The following is a 20,807-nucleotide window of genomic DNA, read 5'->3' on the forward strand; positions in this document are numbered from 1 at the left end:
AATTTCACTTCAGCTGCGAACGTGTTACACTACCACTGCTGGCTGATGACCCAGCATGCCCGCTTCCAGAATTTGTTTCTTCTCCAGATGACGGGATGCAATTCTAGTTCGGTTAGGTCTGGAGGTTCCTATGTACGATGATTCTACGAAAACTCACATTCATCATTCCTAAAGCACTACATATCATTTCATTTTTGATATGGGACAAGACATCTCACTTGGAGTCAGCAGGCTGCTTCATTCCAGATTGTATGTACTGGAGTATGGTACCGAACCGATCCGCCGCAAACACGGTGTCGAAGCGGTACTTGTGCAGAAACTCTCTCGCAACATACTCCCAGTTTTCACGGTCCTGGACTATCTTCGTGTCTATCTCATTTTGACGCACCGACAAGTCCTGGTGTATGCTTTCGATTTCGTCGCGGAAAAGCTCGCTGACAAAGGGTCCAAGCTGCGGGCTGAGATTGTAGCGGACCACATATTCCACAAGGAAGAAAAATACTGTTGCCAGAATCGCCATGGACACCGCACCCAACGCAATCCAAACGGGAATATCTGAGCTCAAGGAACTAGCATCAGGGAAGGCGTTCTCGATCACTGACCAAGGCAAGGCCACGGAAGCAGCCAGGGTAGTTACTAGACGGGTCAAGGTCAGAAGAATCTGAGTCATCGTCACGTTACGGATCCGGCTAATATTGACGCGATCCTTTCCATCCGTACGACTCGTCTTCGAACACAGGATTGTCCAAAGTCCAATTAGGATGACAAGCTTGCGGAGAAGATGAACAGCCGCCAAAACAGCACCAATTGTGGACACAGCATTGGCCCAGAAAGCGACATCTTCCAGAGAGTCAATGTCGAAAATTCGCGCTACGCTGAAAAGGACCGAGGCGACGAAGACGAAGAAACCCGACAGGAAAATCAGAGAGGCGATGTCACTTTCGCGAGTGGCCCAGAAGAAGGTCTCAAAGTCTCGACTCTCACGTCGCAAAACCTTCGAATCGTGTTCCTTCGATAGAAAGTGAAGACTTTTCACGATACCTCTGGTTTCAGTTTGAATTGGAGTGAACGTGGTAGAATAGTGTCTGGAGGAGCAACAGAGGAGACTGTACAAGTACCGGAAAGCTACGATAATGTTCCAATGCCAAAACTTTCGCTGCTTGATAAAACCAAAGCGCACTGGGCCTCTCTGCAACGAGTCTTCCAACATGTGATCGTACGCAAGCAAGCGGTCGAATAGCTGCTTGGCATCGTTTCCTGACTTGGAGCTCCTGCTTTCGAGCAGGAAGTTCATTTCGTCCAGCACTCGGAGAACATCGACAAGTTTTTCCTGTACGTAGCTATTGACATGGTAAGTGTCCACGATCAGCTTTGATACCAACAAAACCTGAAACTTTTGGATTTCACTGATGTCGCTGGCGCGTGACTTGAGCTGCTCGTATGCAATGTCAAATTCAGTTGGTTTACTGTACCCGTAGTAGGTCAAGCTCTCACGGAACGCTTTCGCACGTTGCTCCAAAAGATTCAAAAAGGGATTTTTCGCCAACGGCGTCGAATCTTGGTCGTCTTGGCTCATCAAGGCGAAAACACAGCACTGCACCCGGGAAAAGTTCTTGTCGGCAAACAAGACTCGGGATTCCTCGTTCCGGATCTTGTATCGAGAGACATTCGCCATGGTTCCGAACGAGATCACAATGTTCAATCCAGCAAATAAGGCAGAAAAGAGGTTACCAAGGCTGCTGCCGATGAGTCGGAACGCAAGAACGCCGGATGCAAGAGCTGCTGACTGGGTCAAGGAGTTCGCGAAGTTCTGGGCTTCCACAGAGAAGTCGTCGATCAGGGAGTCGACCGGCTTCGGTTGGTTAAAGAGCTCGGAGCTCACACGCTCGTTGTTCAAATAGGCGTTGGCGGCGAATTCAGTTAACTGACTGAGAATAGCACAAAGTCGACGAGCACGGGGGAAATGCTGTGTAGCCAGGACTTTCTTAGTCGCCTCATCGACTTGCAGATGCCCTAGCAACAGTTCACAGTATTCAGTCAACACGACATCCTTCTCGGTCAGGACACTGCGACTAGTCCGAACGGCATCGACGGTTCTTGCTCCAGTTCCATCGGCTGGGATATCGGACTCTATTTTAGCCTCCAACTTGTCAGACACAGCCGCATTCCAGTGCTGCTGCAAGCTTCCGAGAAATATCTGATTATTTTCCAGCCCACGAGGTATAACGGAAGCCGTGAGCTTAACCATCCAGTCGCGAGACAGCAAATTGTCCAAATCTTGTCCGGTTTCCTCGAACTCGACTATTTTGGCGTATAGGTAGTCCACTCCGTCCCGGTAGGAAAAGCCCGGGCGCAAGAAACCGTCCTGCCCGTAGTTTGCCCCGGTTCCTCGTTGAACGACTTCTCCGTTCGACCAATCCGTTTCCTTGGAGTACTGCTGCAGCCTCGCATCAAACGAGATGCCGCGGCTAGCGTCTGCGATAAAGTTGTTAAAAGACATCGCATTGATGCATGCACCTGTCAGCCCACTGTATCGCATAAAATGCGGTGTGGCTTGCTCGTCTCCGACGAAAGCGAAAATGAAGCCCTTCTCCTCGTTTGACAGCCGCATGGTTCGATGGTTGACGTAGTGACCCACATCGAAGGTTGCCAAGGACTAGGACACAAGCTGTGTGAGATCCCCGCAGATTGGACACACCTTCTCCATCAGGAAAGGGACGATAGCATTTCACTTACCACTTTCGACTCTTGGTTCCCGTCTGGACCCCGGGTCAAGTTTCCCTCACGCAAGACCTTGGTATTGTTTTGGAACTTTGAAATATACCCTTCCACACTCCGCACAATAACCTGCGTTACTGATTTCGTCAGGACTTCGTACTTTGCCTGTGGCTCCGCCACCAGACGGAAGCTCTCTCCGATTGGCAAGGAACTCAAGGAGCGTGCTGTGTAAGAATTGATGAGATAGAGGCGGGGAACGCGCTTACGTGCTCCTGGATTATACACGTCACCAGTTCGAATGGTCTCGAGGCACCCCTCGTACCATAATCGATCAATGTGATGCACGAAAGTAGAACGGAGACGATCGATCGCCCTGGATTTGGATACGTACTCTGGATTTGACGCCAGAGGCTCGACCAAGCGATCGGAAAGTTCCTTCTTCCAACTTTCATATTCCCTTGGAAATTCCATCCCGAGGTAATAGTTGTCTCCAGTTTCGAAAAAGCGCGTTTGCAAAGTTTTACGGCGAAAACTTCCTGACGTTTGGCTGAGCCATTTGCAGCCCGTCACCAGCTGGGGGAATATAGACTGAACCTCTTCCAGTTCTGGGAAACCACTTTCCTTCACGAGATTGTCGAAATGGATTCGCCAATCGTCGTCGTTGGAGATGGTCTCATACATGCGCTGGACGATAGGCACAACTCGGACCATCTTTGTGAAGTCGCCTACGACTCTAGTGTTTTGATCATTTTGCGATCGTACATCGTCTAGTATACCGGTTCCCCATCGCTTCTCTCCGAAATTGTGCATCCCCATGGACACTTTCAATCCTTGCATACAGCACACGCCGTAAGGCTCTTTTGTGGTGACACCAATGTGTGTGGCTGATGGGTATTGTTTTCTAAGAGACCGGAAGAGATGAGAGAAGTGAGTGTACAACCCGAAGACTCGCTTGCCGAGTGAAGAGCTTACTCGAGAGGGCAATGCTTACCCGATGGCTTCGACGACGTGAGTATGTCCGAGATCCAGAGTGAACATGGTATCCTCAATAGACGCCATGGGTACAGTCTGCTGGAAAAATTCTCCCGTTCGTCGTTTTTCCTGGCACTGAAACCGAATATCTTGGACGCCTACATGTGCTTTCGTATCCGTTCCTATTGGGTAAATAGATGGCAGATTCGTCGCATTGACATTCAGGCTGCTCATTTCCTTCGCATGGGGGCGGAACTTGTAAGACTACGAACGGAAGACCGTAAAAAGTTAGATTTCGAATATGGGCTTGAGACATTCCCTACTACTCTGTGGCATACCTTTGCGTCGAGATCCATTCCTACGAGTTTAAAAGGTCGCACTTTCTGGTCCTGGTGTACCCACACCGCGTACTCCTCACCGAGTTTTAAATCGTCGATCCCCAGCGGCGGTGTGTAGAGGAGTTTTGCAACTTTCCATGAGTAAAGACCGGAAGAGTCTTTACCGTCCGGATCTACGGACCGTAAAACAACATCACCATCCTTGAGATGGTGGCCCTGCTTCACCATACTGTTGGAAACGGAGTCGTACTTGGACTTGGAATCAGTTTGGACGTAAATTATTCCTCGAGACCAAAGACGAGATGCTTCAGTGTGCAACGAACTTTCCAAATCTTTGATTGTGATCTCAACGAAACCTTGCGTCGGACTGTATCAAGAGCCGGTATTGTGGTGAGAGCTGCATCCAAGAATCAACAGCAACGGAGACAGCAGAATGCTCACTTACAGTGTATTTCCTAACTGAGCATCGGTTTCCCCGGAAGCAGGAATGTAGACGTCCTCAAAAATGGTTCCAAGATGGTACCTTAGCATGGCTATCCAGCGAGCATCGAGTCGAACAATCTGTGCTCTTTCAAAGGTTGACCCTCCTTTCGCAAAAGCATCGCGAGCCTCCTGGAGTTTCATGGTGCCCCCGCTAGCTAAACACGCTTCCGTACAGTGAATTGTCGTGATAAGTCCAGTTGGGCCTCCTCCCACGACAAGGACAGATTGCGGCGGAGCCCGCACAACCTTGGTTCTGTCAAATTGGATCGTCTCTGAAGTCTTCTCCTCGCAAAGAAACGGCGTGTACCGAGCTGTGGATTGGTTGTATTTATAGTAAGTGTTCCCAGGTGTGAGGTCTTCTGGACCGAGGAAGGGTTGATTCGAACGTTGAATCTCCCGGAGAACATTCAAACGAGCATTGTCGAGTTCTTCACAATTCATCTGGGATACTACCACTGTGTAGGGAGTAAGAAAATTCGAGTGAGAAACTGAGACTCAAACCAAATTGATGAAGTACTTTTGTTCGTACCGAGCCGTTGAAGGGCAATCCGAAGAAAGGAAAATTCCATAAAGGCACTGTACTGGAACGTCTTGCCGTATTCGAGCTCAATGGTCATAAATGCCTAAAGCACAACAAAGTGAGAAGAGGATTTATGCAAAACCAGCCGCCCGCTCTTCTCGCTTACTTTTTGTGCCCGCGAAATGGATTCCGCCACCGGAATGTAGGCTCGAGGCATGAGATGAGCTTTGTTTAAAGAAATTATCTTATCGTTGCCTGACTCGACATGGATAAATTGATGGAGCTCGCGATCTGGAACGTTGCCAATATAGATATGAAGGGCGAGGCAATCATTCTCATTCAGCCAGTACCATTCATCCCGCACAAGCTCGCCTTGAATCGACGGTCCAACAGAGAGGTCTCGAATTGCCTGATTTAGGTATTCCCGCCTAAGCTCCCTTTGAAGTAAAGTCTTGACCCGACCGAGCAGCAGCTGAGCTGGCTTCAGGTGGCCTAGATCGCCCTTCACAAGCTCTATCAACGTGCGCATGTCGCGAGGGGTCGTCTTCTGGAGGGCACTCTGTATACGCCATTTATCCACGGCGCCCGTGTCTTGCCCCTGGATGTGACTCAATATCGCTCTAATGAGAATGTTGTCTGATGGAACTTTCCAACTGACTTGGGTGACAATATCGTGGCCAAGGCGAATGCCCAATTCGACGGGAGTGACAATGTTGAGCACTTCTCCAGCTTGAAGTTCCAGAAGCCCAAGCGATTTTCTAATAGCTTCCAGCCAGGACCAAAGGGAATCACTGATGGAAGAAACGCCGCCCGCCACTGTCTCCACGACGTCTTTCTGCATCTCCTTGCAAAGATTCCACGCCGCCGAAGTATTCACATCAGGCTTTAAAGCCTGCAATCTGCGCACAATCGGGCCCAACACTTGCGCATCCCACGCGTTGCGACCCCGTAAACTCGACAGCAACAGGAGGACCCGGGGCATGTGAAATCGTAGTGTTTCAAAGGGATCTAACTGCTCCATACGCTGGTGGGCAAAGTTGCCCCACTCTTGAGACAGCATGTTGTGCCAGTGCTTGGCCAGCTGTCGGAGTACGTGGACGACCCCATTGTTGGTCATTGTGGGCATTGGACTGGCGACAAACGTCCGAACAATCGATTCGTCGGTTGGCAGTCGATGGGCGAAACGGAACTCGTTGGTCTTAGCACGTCCAAAGTATGTTCCGTACTGGTTGCGGTTTGCGAGTTCAAAGCCGTTGGACTCGGGTGCGAGATTCTGTGCCGTGTTGTTGGGATTGTCCGTCAATAGTCCTTCCCGACCTTGCGTGACAACGCGAGTGACCCAGTTGCCTTGTCCCAATAGATTGCGAAAGATGGATGCCAGGGCGTGATTTCGCGTTGAAGGGAAGTTTTCCGTGGCGGGAAAACCCGTAATCCCAACGATTGGGAACTGTCCCCAAGCGTCAAACACGCGATTCCAAGTAATGGCGGTGCTCCAGTGCCACAAAAAGTCGTACCGGGGTCCCAAGTTCTGTATAATAACGCGCGAGACGTTCCGATTGAGAAAAGCGATGCTAAGGACATCGGCAACTTCGGCAGGGTCACCTCTGTCCAGTGCTTCAATGACTTGCGAGGTCAAGTAGGCCTCAAAGCCCGTCTGGAAGGGTAGTTGAAACTGCAAAGCCCGACTCAGCTGCAAGGCGTTGACGTCGTTTAGTGCGAGCAATACAAGACGGCGCACGAGGCCTCGCCAGGCGCCTCCCAAAACACCGACTTCGTTGTTTAGCTGAATGTCATACGAAGTACGCTCTGAAATTGCAGCTTGCAAAACACTTCTCCGATCCCGAAAAAATGACTCATTACGTCGGATGAGAGGTGACTGGATGGCCAAGGGTATAATTTGTCCGTTGCAGTCTCGACGGTAGGGTGTCGAAACGACTTCGCGTTGACTACCGACTTCCAGGGAAAGCAACGGCCGCGAATTCCAACCCCTCTCGTTTTCAAATCTTTTATTTTCAGAATCAATTATGTCACGGCGACTTATAGTTGCGACTGAGGGAGGTCGAGCCAACCAAACCGGCATTCTGGTACCTTCAGCTTTCGATACTTTCGATTGGCCTCCAACGGATCCCCGGCGACCGTGCGTTTGCGACACACGTCTGAGATTTGTGTTCGCGGAAGGAGGCAAGGATACGAGAGACTGAGAAACGCGAGATACAAATGCTGTAGGTACGTTTTGACTTTGAATGCTTTCGTCCATGGAGTCCGACTTGTCCATGCTTCTAGTAGGCGCACCAGTGAGTGGTTGCTCGCGATTCAAAGACCCCGCCGCTCCTGCCAAAATGTGAGGCGACGTGGTTAGCATAGGCGCCATGTTCACTTGATCATGTTGGGTAACAATGCTGGTGATTACTGGGGATGGGACTCCTTCTTGTTTGCCGCTTTCCAGAACCGGTATCATCGATGGGCGTGATCGCGGGGCCGCTACTGTGGCGGTGAAGCAGCCCTGGGACGGCCTTGATGGAGATGTTGGTGGGGGATTCTCCTCATCATGCTGGTTGGTAGACCATGAGGATATGAGAGCATCAACATCCGATGGATCTGTCAAAAGACGACCGGAGGGGGGTCCTGACATTCTGCAAGGGAACAATAATACTGTAGGAATGGCAAAACACGAAGAAAGGAAGACATTGTTTTATCAGAACTCAACATTCACTTCAACATAAAGTCGCAATGTGCCATGCTGTCGAGGAAGTAACGATGCAGAGCGTAGAAGTCTGCTCATAGGGAACAGAGCCTCTTTCTTGACATTCCTGACGAAAGTGGCATCCCTTTCTACTCACCTTGTATTCAACGAAGGGGGGTTGTCTTTTTTATTTCGGATGTTGGATTTGTGTCATCGCGACCGATGGCAAATGAGGAGGGTTTTTGCCGATTTGCCAGGGTCATTCTGACTTGTCCTATGACGCCCTATGACCGCATAGAAATGAATTTTTGGCAAACTTTTCGATGATAAGAAAACGATTTGATTTGGAAGGAAACAATTAACAGTGAAGCTCTTAAGTTTATCCATCTCAACATTATTGGCATATTAGGACCATTGTTAGTCACAAAAAAATAAAACCTTCAGATTTAATATGTTTGTCTAACTTACACTTATTCCGCTGTAGATTAATAACAAAAGCTTCAGAGATGGGTTTTTGACAAAAATACTACATTGAAAGCACTGGGTTTGATTTTACTTTCGACGAAAAAAACGCTTTCACATTCTTTGTCAATAGCTTGGATAGAGTGGGACTAAAATTCGATATTTCGATGAGCAAATCTTTTAAAAACGCTCTACTTTTGTTTTTCCAAGCAACTTATATTTGTATTTAATGTTACAGTTAGTGATCACAACCGTTTTGTCGACAACGGTAAGCAAGATCGTTGAATTTCTTTACTTTACACTGATACAACGAAACACAATGTTGCACTTACTGGCCCGGAACAGCATATTGCTGCTCTAAGGCCAATTTACCGGTCGAATTGTCCGTAGCCGTGTCTCGTCCGGCGTCTCCTCGTGATCATCCAAGAGACTATCTTTCGAGACTTTCCCTCCCACTACAACTGACGCGCTTTCTTCTCCTTCGGATGGTATATCATTGCTGACTTCCGTCGATTCGCTCATGAACGCTGAACAACCGGCCACGAGGTTGCTCGGTGCCGAAGCCAATTGCAGGAGAGTATTGGAAACGGAATGTTCAATTTCGGAGGTGGGAGGCACTAGTGAGGAATCCCCATTATTGCAAGAAAGCGACTTCTGACGAGCTGGCGCCGTTCGGAAAGGTAAGGATGGTAGAGAAGAAGCGCTTTTGCGCTTATTTTTGCGAGGCACAGGCATTGCAGGAATAGTGATTTGTATCGGTTTTGACGGCTCGGGGGGAGGAAAAGTGGTGATATTTATTTCCACAACTTCTCCATTCTTCCCTTTCTTTCCCCCTTTAACTGACTGACTGTGAGATCCGTTTCCAGCTAATGGCTTTCCGAATCTTTGATCCACCAACGTCGTGTGCGCACGCCTTTTGGATTGGTCTTGCTGTTGATGCTGTTGTACGATGTGCTGCAGCTGATGTGTCTGCCCCTGACCGATCTTTGTCGCCTGAGCTTGCTGCATGTTCTGCAATTGCTGAAGCTTATGTTGCTCCATGTTGACTATATTTCGTTGCTGTTGTGCTTGTCGCACCATGGCCCTTTCGTACGATTTGTTGGAAATGTAGAGCCTCTCCGCTTCCGTGGGTTGACGGGGATGAACTTGCTGTTGCTGCGGATTGGATTGCTGTAGCGGATAGAAGTTCTGAAGCCAGTCGGAAACCTGAGAAGTAAGACGATTCAACGCGGGTGCTTGATGAGCCATTTCATTCCCAAGAGGTGCCATCACATATGCGGACACTCCTGGATTCAAGTTCGGATACATCAGTGAACTCGAAACGTTGTTTTGCACCCCTGAAACAAAAGGCATTCCAGACGTAGCGTTCGGCGGAAAGTTCGCTTGTGGATGGCCAAAAGGCTGTGGCTGATGCTGCGGCGGCGGTTGCTTCAGCATCGCAAGTGACATCGGTATAGTTGGACGTTGATGTGGTAAAGTCATGTGTGGGTTCATCTGCGTTGGACAGACTCCCTGGTGGAAGCCCCCCTGGGGAAAACCACCTGGTCCTGACATTCCTGGATTCCTCCAGTTGCTGTTCCCCGGCAACTGATCAGTCTGATGCATCAAACGAAACATGGAAGACTGGTGAGCTGGAATGGCAGGATTCAAAGGCTGCGATCCCTCGAGTCCAACAAGATGTTGGCTCTCCATAAATGACTGTGCCGGAGTTATCTGAGTGGTTGGTAGAGACTGTTTTGAAAGATCCGTGGCTGATCGGGGAAGTCCTGTGGTTCGAATCGCGTGTGAAACGGCGACGTCCGCTAAATCGGTTAACTTCGCTTGGCCTATGCCGTTGAATCCATCCGGAACTTTTCCTTCGTGTTGGATAAGTTCTTCTTCACGGTCCCTTTCACGTAGACCCTGGGACGTCTTATCGACAGCCTTTTTGTATTGAACCGGAAACCAGTACTTTTGTTTCCGATCTTTCTCAAGAAACCGACCTCCCTGCTGTTCCACGGCTTGGACAATGGCTTTACTCACGAGCAGCTTTGTGTGCTTGGGACAAGCGCGGTAGAGAGGTCTGTTCGACCGAACGAGCCGTCGGTACCACTCATTCCCCGGATGATGATTGGACATGCCACCACGACCGCAGAGAACATCCTGTAAGGAGAAAAAGAACGTAGAATGAGAATCGTTTGTAGAGCATGATAGACGTGACATCCTAGCACAAAGTCGAGAAATTGCATGGCATTGTGTCTGAAAAGAGCCTTCAAAGTCACAGCGTACACACAATGGTCCGCGGCGCTCCCCGAAAGCGAAAATACCAAGGAGATTCGCTAAGCGTCCTTAAGGCGAACGTATAAACGCTTCCAAACAGTACTCGTACTTGCATCAGCGATCTCTTGTCCCATTCAGAATAGCGATACAGAGGAAGAACGACTCAGTCAAGTGCTTACCACTTCTCTAGGCTCCAACACATAACTACCTTCTACGGGGCTCTCCGAGTGGGCGTGCGATTTCATTGTGTGTGATGCGGTTGGCAAAGCTAACCCGCTTCTGCAGATATCGAGTACTGCTGGATTTCGGGTGGTTTGGAAGGAGCCTCTTTTTCCCCCGTCACCAAAACAGAAGGTGCCATCGTGGCCGCGTGCCCGCGTTGATCGTGCCAGAGAGCCATTCCTGACGGACCACTCCGTTACTAGTACGCGTGTGTGCCTGGATCCGGCATTTTGAACGACCTCCACATGTATCAATATGAAGCGTGTCTGGGTATGAGCGTACATCGATGACTTCTGTTTGTAATTTTACTTAGAGTGAAAGGGGGGACGAGTTTTGCTCGATGGCTCCCAGTCCCACTCGCTGTCCCACCCCACATCAAGAATGTTTTCGATTGGCCAAAAATGTTTAGTCACTGAATCAAATTTATAGTCAGGTCCTGAGTGAACACAGAAAGACACGAGTAGGCCTATGATGACAGATAAATGTAAAGACGTACTTAAAGGAAAGTAAAAAATCGAATGTTGAAAGCGGCAAGGTTGATACGTTAACACATGATAGATGCGGTGCAGTGCACCCGGATTCTTGACTGTGAGTTCCGAAATCATCCATCAGCACACCGGACAAGATTCGAGGACAGGAGGAAGAACGTCACGAAGCCGAACCGCGTCTCGAGAGCATGCAACACGGGCCTTCCCTTTTCGGAGATAAATGAGAATCTGTTCAATCCAAAAGTTCGTTTGGTTGTGCTGCATGTTTCTACTCCCGTGCGCTACTATCTTTTCTTTCATAATGTCGTCGGCACAGTTTTGGAATGATCGGTACGAGAATGCGGAAGTGTTCGCCTACGGTACCGAACCCAATGATTTTTTGAAGGCATCGATTGACAGCAAAACAATCAATCTTCCGCAAGGCGCTTCGTGTCTCTGCTTGGCCGAAGGTGAGGGGCGCAACGCCGTCTTTCTGGCTAAACAAGGGTTTAATGTTGTCGCCGTAGACAACGCCGAGGCTGGTGCTCGTAAGACGGAACACTTGGCGCAGCGCAATCGGGTCAAAGTGCAGACCATTGTAGCGGATTTGGCCGATCTTGAGTACGGTAAATCACGGTATGATTTCATTGTTGGAATCTTTTGTCACGTCCCACCTCCGATTCGCCAGCGTATGTTGGATGAAATCCCAAAAGCGTTGAAACCGAAGGGATACGCACTCTTTGAGTGCTACACGCCTGATCAACTCAAGTACAATACAGGTGGCCCACCGTCCCCGGAACCCATGTTTTCTGCCAAATTGCTGGAAGAGAGCATGGGAATGCAGCTGGAAATTCGAAGAAACGAAGAGTTGGTGCGAGATGTTGTGGAAGGAGAATATCACACCGGGGAAGGGGCTGTCGTCCAGTTTATCGGACAAAAGAGACCGTAGACTTCTCGAGATAGCCAGCGAATCATCAAGACGGATTAGAAGGAACGATGGTCACCGCAATTGAGGTTACAAAATGTTAATTTTTTACCTGGAAGATCGTTGTTTATGGCGCTTTAGTGGGACGACTATTCTTAACCCTTTGACCATTCGTATGTAGGAAGCAGGAAATTGAACTGCGGCTTTATTTTGGGGCAATAAGTTATTCTCTTAAAAATGATTGTAGCGATTGTTCCGCTTGCACAGTCAAAGGTCTACGCCTGAACCTTTGCGACGTGAGTTGATTCCTGCAAAGCGGTCTCTGACTATTCTCACTACTTTTCCCCAAGTGGAAGAAGCACACACGCGTGTTTCTCCGTTGGCGAAACATCAAGCACAAGAATGTGTAAATGCCAGCTGTACGCCCCGGGGAGGGATTTGGAAAGAAGAATGGCAGAATTCGGAATGTCGAACAATGGGTCCTGGAATGTCTCCAAACCAAAAACCCCTTTACATTTGATGGGTTGGATATCGATATTTGTCCCCACTTGCTGCTCATCTAGTTCATAGATACTTATTGGGCGTCGAAGGATGTTGCAAAGCACAGTCAACTCAGGGCCTCCTCCGTACAATCCTCCGTCAACACCCTCAACGCGAAGTAGCCTTAAGTACTCCTCGGTTGACAAATTTTCCTGTCGTGCAGCTGATTTTAGTAAGCTCTCTGTTGACACAGTTCGAGTTCCTTCAATTATTAGGATTCCCGGCTGTTCCAGAGTAGAGGCAACAGCTTCTCTGGTTTCATGTGAAATCGCACGCAGTAGGGCATCGTTGCCACCTAAACCCATTGACGCCAGCGTTGCTAAAGCTACGGCAAGAAACATGCAATCACCTTCCCCTGGAACGTTTTTCATTGTAAAGGTTTGTGGTCGATCGACATCAACAAACCTGGCGGGGGATATACAGACCCCGTTCGCTGCGAATCGAAACGACGTGAAGGACACCAATGAATGGACTAGAGGAGCGAAGAGTAGGCTGACGTTAAATCCACTTCGGATCGCGAAAAGTCTTCTACTCCGCTTGTAATACTTTGCCATAAGGTTTGAGGATCGCTTCAAGTCGGAACCGCCGCGGAGAGATGTTTGTTGCAATTTCCATGGTGGTTAGGGGCGATGGGTTGTGGCTCCTACACGGACTGATGATTTGGTTGCAGACGAAATTTTTTCATCTCTTCCGTTCGTAAAATGTTTGACTCGTTGACTCTAGCTGACTGACTGTGACGTGAGAGTACAAAAACATACGATGTAACGTAAGCAAAATCCGCTTTCGCAGTCACAATCGATGCTGATTGAAAAGGCGATTTCAGTAGGGGCGGGTTCGTAGGAATTGACCCGTCCCGATGCGTGTATTTTTTTGACAGGAAGCTCACTGTCAATATTTGATGTGAGATTGATTTTTTGTTGTTGCTCTATCTTACAAACGCTTGCAGAGGTTTTACTGTCTTGAGGGAATTTCGGATCGGAAGGATTTAGATTTTACCTACATTCACCTCAATAGCTAAATTTAGTCATATTTCTTTGGGTGCATACTGTTAATATCTCACTAGACAGATTTAGGCAGCAATTATCTGCTTCATCGTTGCTTTCTTGCCTGCATCCAGCGTGTCGCCTCGCAAAAGACCAGGCTCCACGCAGAGCATGTCGACGTACTGGTCGCTACCAAAATCTCCCATCGAGGCTGCCTTCTTTTCATGCGGATTCCAAACCACAACTGAGACCGGCACTTCCCGCCCGTCCACTTTCCCACTACATACAAGCTTGATGGTTTCGGTTGCACCGACTCCAATAAGTAGATCGGCAATATATATACCATCAGGTGGCGTGTGAATGCTATCCAATTCAGAGTCGATCGTGATGGGCTCACTGCCTATCATCTTATTTCTTTTGGTCAGTTGATCGTATGCATTGTATCCTTCCAAACCTTGGACAAAGCACTTGCTGCCGTCCATAGCAGAATGGTCGTCGATCGAGTAATACGTATGGAACAACGCTTCGAACGGGAACGCTTCTTCACCTGTGTTGTGAATATTCAGGATTGTAGTGAGAGCATCACCAGTAATAGAAATATCCAAGATAAGCTTGACATTATAGCACCCGCTTTCCCATGAATTGTTGGTTCCTTTCCCAGCAGTTACTTTGTTGAAATCGAGCTCGTAAGATATTCCCGCTGAATCATCTTCGTCGAATTCGGATCCTTCCACTGTTGACCACACGTTGTTACGCGCAAAACCATGTTGAGGCATAGTCGAAGATTCATCTTTTGGGGGTCCAAATATAGGAAAAACCAGAGGAATTCCTCCACGGACTGCCTTGCTTCCATCTAGTTTGGCGTCGCGAGACACAAAAAGAATCTCTCGACGGGCGGCGCTTGTGTAGCTTAACACAGTGGCCCCGAACTCATGAATGCGGCATGACGCACCCGATTTGGTGTGCTTGATTTCCTTGACTGCGAACTTCATTGCATGCGATGTTGTTTTCGAATCTTTTGAGATGTTCAGGCATCCAGCACACGACAACCCAAAAATCTCGATTTTTGTTGCCCAGGATCTTTCATGAGCACTAACTGTAAGTAAGTGAAGGCAACTTTCTCTTGTCTCTAGAAAGCTTTTAATATATAGATAGACAATGTGCGAATTAGTTAATTAGGTGGTCGTCCAACTAGACATTTGCCCTCATGATCGTAAATACTAGCTATAGAGCAGACAAGAACAATTTTTATGTACAGCTAACTGCAAGCGAATTGAAATGACCGTGATTACATTGCTAGATGTTGGGAATACAATTCTTGTCTCCGTCTCTAGCTAGCCCCAAACTTTTTCGAACGTTTCCGAATTTTTTTACCATTTTCAGGGTCGAATAGCTGATAAAGATGGGGATCCCAGTATGGGATCGTCAAACCAAACGCAATTAGTCGTGCGATGTCGAATAGAGCACAGTGAGTTTCTGGAAATGAGGCTCGCCCAGCTTCCGAACCCTCCTGCCCCGTAAGTTATACAGCGACTCTCGGCTAGAATATAAAGATCCACAAATGTATCGTAAAAGTCTTGAGGCTCATGTTCACCGGCAACTACCCCATGCTGCTCCAAAAAGACGTGCCCACGGTCGAGGTGAAGTGGCTCACTCTCGCCGATACGCGCTACGATGGTGGCTTCTTTTCCCCTGCCATACTGAAGTGCAAGTCGGGTTGTTTCAGCGGAATCTGAGGCGAAAAAGATCGTCGCTCGTGGTCCCAATTGCGAAGCACAGTTCAGTGCGTTGATCTCTTCTCGATTCTTGACAGTATTTTGCACATAGAGGGCTCGGACATGGGCGGCAACATATTCACCAGGCCGCAAACCTAGCTCCTCCATGACCGTGCTGACTAAGCGAGCCACAGGTGGGGATGGTTCAAAAACAGAAGACCAAACCTCTCGATATACTTCTTCGAAACTGTAGTCTCCTGGTTCTCTTTGTTCCTCAAAATACTTTCTGTCGCGTACTGACTTCAAACTGACGATCACTTCTTCGGATTTGAGAGCCTTTTCGACATTATTGCTTTCCGTCAGAACAATAGCCTTGTCACGCCAGCTGAACTTTTCTTCAAAATCCAGCTCTAAAGTGGAAGGAATTCGCCAATCCAGTCCACCGCGAGGTGGGACTAGAAAGTGTTCTAGCGCACACGGTCTTTCCCACTTGAGAAAAAGCAATCGCTGTGAGTCGTATGCCATTCGTATCGCAGTTGGAATTGACTTTAGCCGATCTGCGGCGCCTGAACATTTCTTATTCTTCGTTAAGCATCGCAGTACCAAGTACTTGTAGTCTGAAGCTGACTTTTCTCCATTCTGAAGCAATCGACGGGCATCCTGGTGCCAACAAAAGTACTGTTTCATCCACTTCGGAATCATCTTTGTATTGTTCCACGAGTGAATTGTTGTGGAATTGTAAATTGGTAGAATAGAAGGAGAGGAAAACAGCGAGCTCGACGTGAATACAGCTTTTGCTGCAGAGATGTTTCGTATTGGTTTTGGAACCGTGCATTGGTCACTACGAGTAGCCGGGGCATACTTATAAGCGCAGGATGGATCTGCACTCAGTAGTGCTCCAAGCCTTCCGAATCCGCCCACTCCAAATGATACGCACCGACTATTTGCAACCAAATAAAGATCCACAAAAACATCGTAGAAGCCGTCCATATCAATGCTCTTCCAGCTATCAGATCGGCCTTGCGTTAAAAAATCGCGGCCTCTATCCAAGTGTAAGGTCTCCGATCTGTTATGCGTTACTATACGTAGATGGTGGACGGCTGATCCGAAGACAACGGCCTGTTCCTCCACCAACGGAGAATCCGACGTCACAAAAATGGGGAAAGAAGCATTGTTGGTAGCTTGCGCTGCGCATGTGACAGCGTGTACATACAAGGTATCAACATGGGTCTCGTCTCCAATGTACAAGGAACGAATGTGAGCCGACGCATACTCTCCAGGTGTCAATCCTAGCCTGGCGAGCTGGAGTTGAACACGAACGCGAACAATTGGAGCTGGTACGAAGACGGCATACCAGAGCAACTTTAAAATATTGTTGTACGATGGTTCGTCGGGCCCTTTCAATTCATCGTAAAAAAGCGATCCGTGTAGGGACCGCATTGCCACTACTCGCTCATCGGAGTCGATGATGCCTGTTCCGTCCGTACCATTCATAAGCCGCGAAATCGGTATCTGACCCAGCTGCATGGGCTCTTTTAACCACGATGGAAGTCTCCAGTCGAGACGCAATTCCGAAGTTTCCGGAGGTTGAGGAAGTAAAAAGTCTTCCAACGGTGCTGGTTTTTCCCAATGAATAAACAGAATTCGTTGGGACTTTTGCGCCAATCGCAGCAAGACGGGTAAGTTATGTAAGCGGTCGGCCGTGCCGCCGCACCTTTTGTCAGATTCGAGGCAGCGCAAGACGAGATAGCGTCTCTCTTCCCAGCTTTCGGGAGTCATCTTTTGTCGTTCATCTGCATGCCAGTGAAAATATTCGGTGACCCACGACGGCAACGGTGGCGCTGACTTCTGTCGATGCCCAGAATTATTGGAGCTCTTTTCGAAATCAGCCGTCTCTTCCGTATATGGGATGACTTGGCTGATGTTTCTTTGGCCTTTATCGTAGGAATCATTGAGAAAGGGCAAACGAGCTGCATGGATGGAAAGGTCTGACGTTCGGTTGAACCGCTCGTGGTTGTATATCTGCCCCATCGATACCAGAAAAATCAAAGTACCAATCGTGCGGCCTAATAGCTTTGTGTAGGACATGATGTCTCGATTTACGTTGCGGCAAAGTCCCCCTCGGAGCTAGCCAGAGTTTCTGGGCAGTCGTCAGCTAGTATGATCGATGCCTGTTTTATCTCGCTAGTAGGTCTGACAGTGAGGCTCGCTCTCGTTCGAAATGATTGTGCTTGCCCGAATTTGCTAGCTAGTCATTTATACTCGTACTTTTTGAAATAATTCGGATATGATCTAACTTGGTGAAACCTTCGTCTCCCAGCACGTAGGGGCACTACTACAGTTCCATGACTATTTATGCACACAAGCCGAGCATTCTCATCTTTCCACGATATATAGAAATCACTAAATAGTAGTGCCATGTGACAGTAAATGCATTTTTGTTTCGCGATTTCTCCGACGACTCGCAAAACGATTTAGGACTTGACAGGCGTACCTATTCGCGCTTTTCCCTTCCTGTAAATAGCGCCCTATCGATATCCCTACATCACTATTATTTGCAGCCATGTGGTCCTAATCATCAAGCCTTACTTACCTTAGCTCGAAAGAGGATCTTTCTTCAATGTCGCGCTCTTTCTCGGTTTGTACACTTACAATTAGAGGAATGGCGATTCTGGTTCGCGCTCTGGCCAATTCGGTCTTCGAAGTGCCTATGAATAAGAGCGGCCAAGACCAGGTATGGCAATCACCGGTATGCCACTTTCTGTAGTTGCCGATTATCGTGTACCGAAACAGTTGTAGCGAGTGAAGAAATGATCATTATATGATGTTATTGGCGTTGCTGTAGTCTCTATAGGAAAGTTCGTAATGATGATATTGATTTGCAAAATGGAGGCTTCGAAATGGTCCTCCAAAGTACGGGAATGAAAAATGGTAAAAAAGCCGGCTTTGCTCTGTGGAAATCGGTACCATTGTGTGTTTCTTGTGTATCGGAAAGCGGTTCTGACCAATGCGACAATATACCGGTCAACCGCTCAGTCACCCACCACGAGGGAAGGAGCAACGCCGTTACAGAAAATTGTCCATCATTTCTTCCACCTGCATGGCAATGACCCGGGTTCCTACGGACAGTTCGTTCCAGACGCCAAACAGAGCGGCTCCAAAGGTGGCGACCGCTCCCACTTGCGTCCATTCTTTCGTCCAGGGATTCCAAAACTTTTTCGTCGGCTCGGTCGATGTGGGGGAAAAGGACGCCGCTTGGTGGTGTGTAGAGCTGCCGGCGGAATCGTCCGCCACGTGCGACGAGCTCAGTGTAGTGCCAGAAATGTCGGTCGTTTTCGAATCATCCGGTTTGTCTGAGCCCGGCAATAGATTTCGGAGTCCTTGTATACCGAGATTGCTAAAGACGCATCCGGAGAGGATCAGTACGGCACCCACGGCGGATTCCCATCCGAGCGTTTCGCCCATAATGAGAGCGGCAAAAGCGGTGCCCCAGAGCGGTTCGGTAGAGAAAATGAGCGTCGTTTCGGCCGCACTGAGGGTCTTGAGCGCGAGTGTTTCCATGTATACGGTGAGTGCGGTCGAAATACAGCCCGTCCAGAACAAGCTCGCCAAGATATTGGTGTCGGACAACCAGGCCTGCAATTGTGCCACGTTGAAGGCGCCCGGGTCGGTAAAAAGTCCAAAGGTCAGCGAGACCAAGAACACCATGAGCAGCTGTGCGGCGGTGGATCGATTCGCTTCGTTGGGGAACCGCTGCATGGCGGCTTCCATGCGCCAAAAGGCAATCCCGAAACAAATGGGTTGCAACAAACTGGCGGCGTCACCAAAAGTGAGGGTAAAGTCGGCGGCACTCATACCCCCAAGTTCCAAAATTGCTACCCCCGCGAGCGCCATGAAGGCACCCACGGTTTGTCGAGGAAGAAGGAGTTTCCCGGCCAAAAAGTCCAAGAGCGGTACGACGACCACGGCCAAACTACAAATAAAGGCAGATTTACTGGCGGCGGTGGTAGCGAGTCCGACCGCCTGTGCCATGTAACCAATCGAATTCCAAAAACCGACTTCGAGTCCAGCCATGGTTGCCGCCATTTCCACGGACATGTCTGATCCGGTGGTCGGCAAGGTTCCGTCGTCGTTGGGTTTGGCCTTGGCGAAGAGCCAAGGCGAGGTTGCCAGCGCCGCCATGCCAAAGCGCAGGGCCCCACTGACACCAACGGGCAAGTCCGTTTCGCCCAATAGCTTGACGAGAGAAAAGTTCGTGCCGTAGAGTGCCGCGGCGGCGATCAACAAAATGCGAGCAATGTTAATGTCCCGTTGCGAGGGGCCGGGCTGCACGAGACTGGCATCGCTCGTGACCGCCAGATTACTCATATGATTTCGGTTCTTTTCCAAAAGTTCCTCCTTGTGATGCTGCTCATCCATATTTTCTTGGGACCAGTACACGGCACTGTCGGTGGTAATGGAACGGTCATCTTTCGCTTGTAGTTGTTGTTGCGGACTGAGACTGCGCACAGCGTGCGAGCTTTCCGAAGTGGCATTCCCCGGCGATGACAAGGAGGAAAAGGGGGAGCGTGCGTGTAACACCGAGGTGCGGACAGCAGCGTCACACCCCCAGGCAAAAGGAGAGGATGGGGGTTGATTCTGAGATCGCAGAGTCTGTCGTTGAAGAGTCCGTACTGCAGTCGATCCGATCGACACTAGCGAAGGCGTAAAGGCGCTCACCCTGGTACCGGTAGTCGAGGTGAATAACGATAGTGATGCCACGACGAGACCGCAACAGGCACTCGGGAACACAAAGGAGCGCTTCATATCTCGTGGAAAATTAGTTGATGACTCTATGGATCGTGTTGTGAGTGTGTGTATCTCGGGTAAGCCACGCTCCCGTAGCTCGTAACGGAATCGGGTTGCGGACGCAAACGAGACTATGCTGTATTGTCAACGTAAGAAATGTCTGTTTCCTTTCTTGAGTATTTTCACAACGTAATGTGTTCGAGTAGTCGTGATCCCGGAGTACACCAAGACGAGGGGATGGTGCTGAGTACAGTGGCAGTGAGTGAGCACACAGTGCAACGCTCGGTATGATAATTGCGTTCCGAGGGGTTTTTGTGCCCGGAGAGTTTCGCCAGTGTCGTTCGATCGTGTGTCGACGCTACAGCATGGTGGTGCTTGTCCCCAAACCCAGCAGCTGTTGGACAACGACACGACACACGTGGGTGAGAACCCTGCCGTCTCGATCCCATGACGGATCGCGGTTGGATTGGTGCGCACGAGGAATCTGCCTTTTCCGTCGGAGAAGATCGACGTCAACCCGTAGCTTTCTACGAAGATCCGTAGGGATTCCCACGGGAAGAACCCAAACACGGTTGAATTTCCTCGTGATGCAATGCTGACGTTGATCTCGACATCTGGAAAACGTCACAATCCGAGGAGTGTCCGGCGGAAGCCTCTCTCCCTACGGTCACAGCTGGCGTGGCACAACGTAGTTGAACGACGCGATTTTTTTTCGGCGTCAACCTTATGACC

The 20,807-nt window shown here is 49.1% G+C and overlaps 7 protein-coding genes across 7 annotated transcripts; 1 reads left to right on the forward strand and 6 right to left on the reverse strand.

Annotated features, from left to right (window-relative positions):
• Nucleotides 1-49: 49 nt before the first annotated feature.
• Nucleotides 50-8,126, reverse strand: PHATRDRAFT_49264 (predicted protein). The gene is made up of 8 exons (XM_002183953.1): nucleotides 7,745-8,126; nucleotides 5,198-7,664; nucleotides 5,041-5,134; nucleotides 4,474-4,966; nucleotides 4,029-4,395; nucleotides 3,710-3,954; nucleotides 2,737-3,619; nucleotides 50-2,656 (listed from the first exon to the last, which is right to left on the reverse strand). The coding sequence occupies exons 1-8, from the start codon at nucleotides 7,768-7,770 to the stop codon at nucleotides 215-217; spliced, it is 7,017 nt and encodes a 2,338-aa protein (XP_002183989.1). The 5' UTR covers nucleotides 7,771-8,126; the 3' UTR covers nucleotides 50-214.
• A 407-nt stretch (nucleotides 8,127-8,533) lies between these two features.
• PHATRDRAFT_49265 (predicted protein) lies at nucleotides 8,534-10,680 on the reverse strand (the record flags this gene model as incomplete). Its single annotated transcript, XM_002183954.1, has 2 exons — nucleotides 8,534-10,318; nucleotides 10,615-10,680. 2 exons carry the CDS (start codon nucleotides 10,678-10,680, stop codon nucleotides 8,534-8,536), a joined length of 1,851 nt encoding a protein of 616 aa, XP_002183990.1.
• A 685-nt stretch (nucleotides 10,681-11,365) lies between these two features.
• Nucleotides 11,366-12,206, forward strand: PHATRDRAFT_56585 (predicted protein; the record flags this gene model as incomplete). The annotated part of the gene is made up of 1 exon (XM_002183832.1): nucleotides 11,366-12,206. One exon carries the CDS (start codon nucleotides 11,366-11,368, stop codon nucleotides 12,071-12,073), a length of 708 nt encoding a protein of 235 aa, XP_002183868.1.
• Nucleotides 12,207-12,384: 178 nt separating this feature from the next.
• On the reverse strand, nucleotides 12,385-13,284 carry PHATRDRAFT_49267 (predicted protein; the record flags this gene model as incomplete). Its single annotated transcript, XM_002183955.1, has 1 exon — nucleotides 12,385-13,284. The coding sequence occupies exon 1, from the start codon at nucleotides 13,141-13,143 to the stop codon at nucleotides 12,385-12,387; it is 759 nt and encodes a 252-aa protein (XP_002183991.1). The 5' UTR covers nucleotides 13,144-13,284.
• Nucleotides 13,285-13,658: 374 nt separating this feature from the next.
• PHATRDRAFT_39942 (predicted protein) lies at nucleotides 13,659-14,564 on the reverse strand (the record flags this gene model as incomplete). The annotated part of the gene is made up of 1 exon (XM_002183956.1): nucleotides 13,659-14,564. The coding sequence occupies one exon, from the start codon at nucleotides 14,562-14,564 to the stop codon at nucleotides 13,659-13,661; it is 906 nt and encodes a 301-aa protein (XP_002183992.1).
• A 387-nt stretch (nucleotides 14,565-14,951) lies between these two features.
• On the reverse strand, nucleotides 14,952-17,375 carry PHATRDRAFT_39943 (predicted protein; the record flags this gene model as incomplete). The annotated part of the gene is made up of 1 exon (XM_002183957.1): nucleotides 14,952-17,375. The coding sequence occupies one exon, from the start codon at nucleotides 17,373-17,375 to the stop codon at nucleotides 14,952-14,954; it is 2,424 nt and encodes an 807-aa protein (XP_002183993.1).
• Nucleotides 17,376-18,083: 708 nt separating this feature from the next.
• Nucleotides 18,084-20,381, reverse strand: PHATRDRAFT_49268 (predicted protein). The gene has a single exon (XM_002183958.1). It carries the CDS (start codon nucleotides 20,091-20,093, stop codon nucleotides 18,354-18,356), a length of 1,740 nt encoding a protein of 579 aa, XP_002183994.1. The 5' UTR covers nucleotides 20,094-20,381; the 3' UTR covers nucleotides 18,084-18,353.
• Nucleotides 20,382-20,807: the final 426 nt, after the last annotated feature.

This window comes from Phaeodactylum tricornutum, chromosome 21 (genome assembly GCF_000150955.2).
Source record: "Phaeodactylum tricornutum CCAP 1055/1 chromosome 21, whole genome shotgun sequence".
Lineage (NCBI taxonomy): Eukaryota > Bacillariophyta > Bacillariophyceae > Surirellales > Neidiaceae > Phaeodactylum > Phaeodactylum tricornutum.